This window comes from Natrix helvetica, assembly GCF_964273705.1.
Source record: "Natrix helvetica genome assembly, chromosome: 1".
In the NCBI taxonomy this organism is placed as follows: Eukaryota; Metazoa; Chordata; class Lepidosauria; order Squamata; family Natricidae; genus Natrix; species Natrix helvetica.
Genome location: NC_138548.1, coordinates 307,461,866 through 307,470,698, shown reverse-complemented (window position 1 = coordinate 307,470,698; position 8,833 = coordinate 307,461,866). Strand labels below are relative to the sequence as shown.

At 38.5% G+C, this 8,833-nt stretch overlaps 1 protein-coding gene across 1 annotated transcript in view; it reads left to right on the top strand.

Annotated features, from left to right (window-relative positions):
- The first annotated feature begins 559 nt into the window (after nucleotides 1-559).
- Nucleotides 560-8,833, top strand: part of FGD3 (FYVE, RhoGEF and PH domain containing 3) — a 112,791-nt gene continuing 104,517 nt past the window's right edge. Inside the window, exon 1 of the mRNA XM_081945474.1 lies at nucleotides 560-691. Coding sequence (XP_081801600.1) covers nucleotides 679-691 — 13 coding nt within the window. The 5' untranslated portion in view covers nucleotides 560-678. The remainder of the gene's footprint in view (nucleotides 692-8,833) is intronic.

Here is an 8,833-nt window from a genome sequence, read left to right as displayed (position 1 = left end):
ATATAAAATTGGGCAGGCTAGATATTTCTTCCCCTTGTTCTTCAGAAAGATAACCCAGGGCTTTGTGGTATCTTAAAGACTAAACATTTACCACAACAAAATTGTTTTCCCAGTCTAGTGAAGACATAAATATATAATCACATAGTTTCTTGGTTGGGAAAGTCACAACCCCCCCTCCCTTTTTTTTTGTAACCCACAACGCTCGGTTATTAGCGAGGCCGGGAAAGTTGCTGGTTCTTGACCGTGCATTACGAAGCTGAGCAAACCCTAAGGTTGCCTCCCTCCCTCCCGGCCCCAGGTCTGCCGCCGGGGCTGCATTTGGTCCCTGGGCAGGCCTGGCACGTTTCCCCTGGCGGCGTCGCGGGCGCGCACTCTTCGACAGGTTCCAGGCTGAAGAGCGCGTTCGCGTCGCTTGCTGCGAGGTGGTAGGGAGTCGAGAGCATTGGCTGTGTATGGGGGGGAAACTGGGGTGCTCACTGCCTCAGCTCCCGCGAGCAGCGCTTTGCGGAGGCGCGGCGCCGGCCGCCTCCCAACCGGCGCCTCCCGACGCGAGATGCAGCTGCTGGAAAGCAAGCGCGCGAAGGAGAAGCTCTATCTCCTAGGAGGGACGCTTTTGCCTTAGCAAGGCTCGGCGCCATAGCACCCAATTCAGGGGCAGCGAGACTCCGGCGGCCAGCGATGGATTCGGCGGGTGAGTGACGGAGACGGGGGTGGGGACACCATCGCTTGCTGCTCTGCGGAGAGAGGCGAGGGGGAAGTGCCCACCGTAGCAAAACCTCCCTCCCGACGGCAGAATGCGCTTCGCTTATCTGTTTCGGTGCTCCTTCGCGTGAGTTTCGCATTTCCTTCTGCCTCCAATGAACTTGGAGCCGCCGCAACGTATCAGCGGGAAAGGCGGTCTACCTTTTCGCTAGCAATTGCTGGAATTGTTGGAACCGCTCTGGGAAGGAAAGTGCCAATGTGATTGGTTTCCTTTTAAAACTGCGGCGTACAAAGTTGACGGGAGATGTAAAAGTAAACCTCTAATCCAGTTTTCTCATTCTGGTGTGGCGGTTAAGAAATTCAGTTGTGATTCCTGCTTAGTGATGCAAAAGGATTGATTCTGGCTCTACCTTGAAGCAAATACCTTGCATACAAATGCTGACGTTTTCAAGAAAAGGAATATATTCAGAATCTTATTACCTCCCGATGCTGAATTCTTGGTGTGATTAAGGCTTAAATGCCTACCATGACTTTAGTAGCGGTTAGAGTGTAAAGTATTTGCCAGAGAAGAATGTTAGTGGGACTAAAAATTCTGACTTTTATAGTTAAGAACTGATTTTCTCAACCTGAGCAAAAATATCCTAGCTTGTATTTTTCTTTCTAACAGTCACGTACTGTATATATTAAGGTTAGGGATTCTCATGGTTGTGTTTGATGGTTTTGTACCATTTGTTTTGTATTCTTCAAGCATGGAGATTCCACTAAGAGGAGTTTTCAATTAGCTTGTTAACTTGTATATTCATATGTAGGCTGCACTGTATGATTAACAGTTTCCTATTTTCTGACCCAAATCTGCTGTCCATTCTTCAGTGATTTTCAGCATTTACCCCAGTAAGGTGGGGATCTCAAACTTAAAATGTCCAAGTAGCCCATAATTATTCATTAATCTGAGGGCTGCAACTGAAGCCCTCTCATAAATTGATACAACTATCTCTGGAAGCAGTGAAGCTGTTGGGTCTGCAGTCAAGACTCTGGTAGCCTCTGGTAATGCAGTATCACTGAAACGCCAATCTTAATATGGTAGTTGTGGAAAGTAAGGAAGATTACCTTATTGAGAATATGCAGGAACTAGGCAAAAGTGTTGGGGTTAGGCTGAGATGTTTTTAAGATCCAGAGCAAAGAAATAACATTTGGAAGACGCTTAGGCAGATACTGTACCTCCCTGATTCACAGTAATATAAGAAGGGAAAGAAGTATAGCACAGACTCTAATTAAAAAAATATATTAAGAGAATGGATAAAGAGCCACTGCCAAGGGAATGGTCAGATAAGAGACAGCATGGCCCAGAGATGGAGAGGGCACGAGGTTTAGAAGACACCACCTGTCTTGGGCTGTAAGGGAGGCCTATATTTCAGATTTTATATAATATGGGTTTACAATAAAATGGGATTAGTTCATCGGGTCCTGATTCCTATCTGGTTTACTTAGTGAGGCCGATATAAATCTTGCAAATCTGAGCAGATCATAGAGTTCTAAACATTGCTGATGGCCTAATAGATTCATTAAGTGGTAGATTTGGCTAACTGGAGCAGTTATTCAATTATTGGACATTGGGAATGTATACCAAATATATTCAGTATATACCAATTTCCATCTTTGAAACTAGAACCAGGTTCTAAAGATCACATCAGTCAATGAACTTAACTTTAACTTTAAACGCTACTTTTAATTATCTAAGGTAGATATTCAAGTTCATATTGGACTTACAGTTTTACAGTTTCCATGTACGTAAGAGAAAATTGTCTTCATGCGACCCAAATAACTATCCACATAAAAATAGATGATGAAGCTATCCGTGTTTTTTTTTGTTCTGTGCAGAAAAAAGCACATGATATTGCTAAGAATAGGACATTCTACCTCAGTTTTGCTTTTTTTGGCAGTTTTTCCATTTAAATCAAAATGGTGGAAAATACTTTAATATGCTTAACACATGCTGAACCAGAATTTAATTTTTAGATGTGCACTCTGAATGGACTGTTTAGTAACTCATAAATTGGATGGGCTCACAGATGTTGATCTTATCCCCTTGATTTCCAACGTGTCTTTGTTGAATGTTAAGGTCCCAAGGAGGATTCTGTTGATATTTTGCTGAATGTTAGCAGAACTCTCTGTGTGATCTGGAGGACTCTGCTTGATCTCAGTGGAGAGTTGTAATTGTATGCAGGTGAACATGAGTCAAGAAGTAGGAAGGCATTCTCAGAAATATGGCTGATATAAACATGTGCACAACATCTGTCTTATGCTCATTTAAATACCTTGTTTGGTCTCGGCATCCAACCAGGTTTTCTGTAATTTTGAAATGATCATGTGGCAAGAGACTTACAATATGCAGCATACCTACAACATTGGGTGCATTTCTTCCAAAGCTGTTCCTATAAAGAAACTTCTAGGATGCGAGAGGAAGAGAGTGACTTTGTACTTGGGAGTTCTAACTTCAAAATACAGTCAGTAGTTTTATTGAAGTTCTCCAGTTAACATTATTTGGAAAAGAAAGTTGAAGCCGTGAATTCCAATATTTTATTCTAGTTGGCAATGTTTTCTGCCTTAAAGATCAGGTAATGGCTCTCTCAAGTTGAACACAGATTCTTACACATCACTTATAATTTTATTGGTAGTAGTAATTTGCCATTGTTTTCTTCCAGAATTTCATAACTACAGCTCTGAGATTTTTGTAGTCTTGCATCTGAGTATATCTTAGTTCCAACTTTGCCTAGCTTTTTTGAGATCCTCTAGGGTATTTCTGCTGTGGCCAGGAAATTCCAGAATTATAGTCTAGACTTGGAGATAGATACGGATATATATACACATACACACACTCATACACATACACACTCAGTAGAAAATTTACCTTCACCTCCTAGATGGTATGTGAAAAGGTTTTTGTTGACACTTTTGTGACTTGGAAGATGTTCAGTGGTTACCTGGAAAGTTTCCTTATCTGTTCCACTGTCCATTCCTCATTTGTCACCTAACTCATCCTCCTGCACTTTCTGCAAGTTTAATGCTAGTGTAAACAAGCAAACCAATAAAAGCAAAACATACAAGGTGAAACCATTTGTACTCCCAGTGTATGTAGTAATACATCTGGGGAAAAAAACCCATACTTAAGCTACTTCTGTGCTGTATACAGGAAAATATAATGTTTTAAAGTTATTTAATGAGTCTCTATCTACTTTTCAGGTTTATATGGAGAGCGGATCATATTTTAGGTCATATTTATGTAGAAATATTGAAAATTCAGAAGGGTTCACAAGCTTTTAAGCACCACTGTATTATCTTCAAAATAACTGCTAACAAAAAATAAAGAAAAAAATATACAGAGAAATGGAGAGAATATGTAAAATAGATTATTATCTGAAGCAGAAACTTCATGTATTGATTTTGTTTCTTACTTTTTGTTTGAGATATACTGGAAAATCACAAATCCTGGATTTTGGCAGTATGAAATTGAGAGGCTCTAAGCTGGATACTCAGAGTTCCTGGGTTGTTCAGCCTTTTTATAATGTTGCATTTATTTATTTATTTGTTTGTTTATTGCCCATCTTGTATCCAATGACTCTGGGTGTCTTATAGCATTAAAACTTTATTAAAAAATCTTTAAAATCAACAATCTGAACACAGTGGATAAAATCATGAACAAATACAAACTACTAACACCAGATGGGAAAGGAAGGAGCCAGACACATGATGGGGGGTGAGTGGGGGGTGGGGAGGTGGAATTAAATTTTAGTTAGTCAACCACCTCCAGTATGAAGCTCCCCAAGCCATCTGGCAGAGCGAGGTCTTCAGAGTGTTATGAAACGTCAGGAAGGTAAGAGCCAGTCTCATCTCAGAGATAAGATGTTCTAGAGAGCAGGAGCCCTTTTGCCTCATATCTGTGTTTTCTGGACAATAAAGTATTAGTAATATTTTCAGAGGGATAGTGGTCAGTACTGAAGGCTGCCACTTTGATGATCTTCCCATGAAAGCAGTAAATGTGCAATTTGTGTTATATCAGGAACTGAGGAACAATATTCTGAGAAACAATTATAAACCCATTATATGATCTACAATGTCCTGTTTTTTTTCTGGTTGATTTGATACATCTTTGTGTCTGACAAGTTACCTTTCCTCACCAAAAATATGAAAAAGCTTTCTTTTGAAACTGATGAAACTATGGTTTTGAAAGACCATAAGCATGGACCTTACATTTTAAACCACAGTTGTATGATATTCCTAGTATACGCTGACTCCAGATATACCGGTATATTTGTGGTTTATATGTTTTGTACAGCTGGTTGGAATAACTATTACTACTTCTCATGTACCATTTCTAAAAAATACTAAATATGCTTGGGAATGCATCCTTGTGATATATTAATAAAGGACTGAATATAAATTTTCATTAACCTATCGGTGCAAATGAGTTAAAGGTTAAAATAAGCTTAACTGACTTATGGTCCATTCCTGACCTGATAGTTTGATGACGGGTCACAAATTGTACTTCTTTTCCATTGATAGGCTTTCAGAAAAAGGGACAATAAATCAATTTGGGCAAAATAATTCCAGCAGGTTGTCTTAACTGCAGAATAAGAGGATGGAAAGGAACCTCAGCATTTTTTAATGTCCTATTAAGCCAGTCTAGAAATTTTCCCCATGCTGCATCATTGAGCTACACTAAATATTGGGGTGTATTAATGAGGGTTAAGAATCTTTAGAACCTTCCTTATACCACTCAGCTGCTGGCACTTCTCTTTGAGAGTTTTCTGACGTGGTTTTTTACCTCTCATAGAGTTTGCGAGAAAAGCACCAAGAATGTTGAATCCCTTCTTTAGTCAACCGAGTATTCTCTGCAATCTCAGGGGGAAAAGCAGATCAATCTGGCCCTACGGCATGAAACTGTAACACGATTTTGTAAATCATTGATAAGTAATGACACTTGTATAGAAGTGAAATTTGGTGGGTCAAACTAAATTGATTTGAGTCAGGTTTCAAATTATTTTTATAACTGCTTGAAGGATGGAAATGGGCAGGTAATTTCTGCTTGTGTAGCTAATGGCACTAATTCCATGGGGGGATACAACATGCAGAAATGGGTTTCTTCAAATGCTTTTTCATGATAAATTGGAAACTGCATGTACAGTTTACAGGTTGATGTACATCCCTTAATATGATCTGCATTCTTACCTGACATCTAGTCCATCCATCTTGTAGTACTGATGAGATCACATCTCAACATCATCATCTTCTTTTGAACACTAACCTTTAGGGTTCACATGACTAGATTGGAATTGTTTTAAGGTTCCCCAGTGAAAAATATAGGCAAGTTGGAAGATACTTAAAGTCTCTTGAGTTTTTAAATACAAACATAGGAAGTGTATGTTTGAGTGTGCATCTTATGTCTCAAATAGACATACAGTATCTATAATGTGCTACACCCAAATTGCAATACAATGAATAGTGCTGCAAAATAAAAATAGAATTAACAATCTTATAAAAGTTTGTAGCATGTTTTCCATAATTTTACATTAACTAAACTTTTAATAAACCTATTCTTATTTATTGAACTTGTGTTTTGATTACTTTCCACAGAAAAACTATATTAATCAATGTTTCATTTGAGGGAATTGTATTTTTTTAACCTTATTATTAAACTATGCTCTGCTCAAAGTATTTCCATTATGAAAGTACTTAAACATTTTTAAGAAAATGTCACACAGAAGGGAAATTTGAAATCCTCCTTTCTACACTTCATGAATAAATAAATATGAAATAAGCATTGTTCATTTTTAGGATAATGGTTGAAGATATGCATAAAAATACACCGTTGGATATTATTTTAGATGATTTTTTAAAAAAACACTAAGTCCCAAATGTTTTAATCACTATTTCCTCATATTATCATTCATAATCTGAACACTTCTTTCCACAGAAATTGTACATATATGTATTTATAACTATATACAGTGTGTATACATATTTACAAGGGTTGAATTGCCTCTTTGCCTCTGTAATTTCAGTTTAAATATGAATGTTTTAGTACATGAAACAAAATCATCCTTGAATTGAGGCCTTTTGTTATATGTACTTACCTTTTTTTACATGGTTATCCCCATTCATTGCACATTCCAATAATGGATAGTGTTTAAAGCCATCACAAAAGAACCTACACTTTGTGTCTTCTATGGATCAAGAAATTCCTTTCCTCTTCATATAAATCAAACAGATGCCCACAGAGGTAATCCTTCAGTTTTGGGAAAAGGTGCAAATTTCCTAGTACCAAATCAAGGCTATAGGCAAATGGATTAAAACCATGAGATCTAACTTTGAAATTGCCTCCTGGAAAGCTTGTGAAATATAAGGCCCAGCATGATGTTTCAATAATATTTCTTTCTTGTGCTTCTGTTTCAAAGTTTTGAGTATTGCCGTATAATGTGCAGAACTGATCTTGGTACCAAATTCAAGGAAAGCTATGTGGATAATACCTCTTCAATTCCTGATGTTTTCATCTCTGCAGTCAGCATGCCGGGAACCCATCTTCTAATATGAGATAACATCAATCATTTTATCCCATATTCCCGTGAAATGCCAAGCCTTGCAGCAATTTTCCTTTGAGTGATCCCTCAATTATTTTTAATCAGTTCATCACATTTTCTTATGTACAGCTTTTTGGTTGCTGTTACAAGTCATACAGTTCATTCTTGATCACACAAATCAGCTCTCCCAGTTCATCACTTTAACATATTTTGGCCTAGCAATGAACAGGAGTTATGTCAAAAAAAGTCATTCCCACAAACAAACTCATTTGGGGTGAATTTCTGTTGGAAGTACTTATTTGGTAACTAAATTCCAATTATGACATGTTGCTTGAACTTAAGTGATGAGTGACATAAAATACATTGATCGCAAGGGTTCTAATACAGGGGTGGGATCCTACCCGGTTTAACAACCAGTTTGCTGAGCGTGCGCTTTGCAAGTGCTCTGCCTGTGTGCGCGCAGTTGACATGCTTGACGTGCTCTGCCTGTGTGTGCGCAGTTTACCAAAATCTCACCTTCAGCATTACTGCTGGCAAGGAAAATAGCTGAGGCGTGACAATCCACTCTGCTGTGCAAATCTGCTGGCCTTCAGAAAAGGAAATATAGGTGAGTATAGTACAGGGGCCGGGCCCATTTCAAAGTTGGAGTGAACCGGTTCGCTTTCAGCTGATAGCCGGAGCTACCAGTTCACCCGAATCCTTGGAATCCCATCCCTGTTCTAATAGCTGAAAGCATTAAGAAGCAATATCTGACAGTGATTAGAAAAGGAAATATTTGAATCAGTGTCCTTTTAAAAGCACCAACCATGATTCTTTCATCTCCTGGAGCAATAACCTCACTTGGGACTGCTGTCTTGCAATCTTCTCACAAGAACAACTGTCTGGAGCACTTATGGGCAATTTCAACTCCTCTCCTTGTCCGGAGAGGAGTTACAAAGAGCTGGTTTACTTGCTATCTTTTCATTCTGTCATGGTTGTCAGCTCTGCTTTCAGCTGAACTATCTTCAGTTCACCATTTCTTCCCTGGAAGTTCCAATGAATGTGTTATTTTCTAAAGCAGAGATTGGCAATATGCTGCCCCTGGACTGACATTGTCTCCAACTCCTTCCCCGAAATATTTTATACCATAATTTCTAATCATTTTAAATTAGGAATGCATGGGAACTATAATGTAAGCTCTATAAGGGATTTAATATAATGTAAAACCAAAGCACATCAACCCCTCTCCCCAACTCCACCCCCCCAAATCAGTTTCATTCTCTTTTCATCCTTGCCTACCCAATACAAATTGCATGTTTTCCACATGTCAGCTAGCATGGAAAGGGAGTTAATTCATAAATTATTGCAGAATCTTTAAATAACTCTAGTGAACTACTGTTAATAACAAAGAGCATTTTGTGATTCTGTGGAATACAGACTATTGATTTGGGGACAAAAGATAACCAGGAATTGGTTTATTGTAAATATTAGACTGGAGGATATGCATGGGAAAAAACAACAGAGCCTACAATATTATTTGTGTATTTGGGGGTGCTGTTTAAGATTTTGGAGTATAA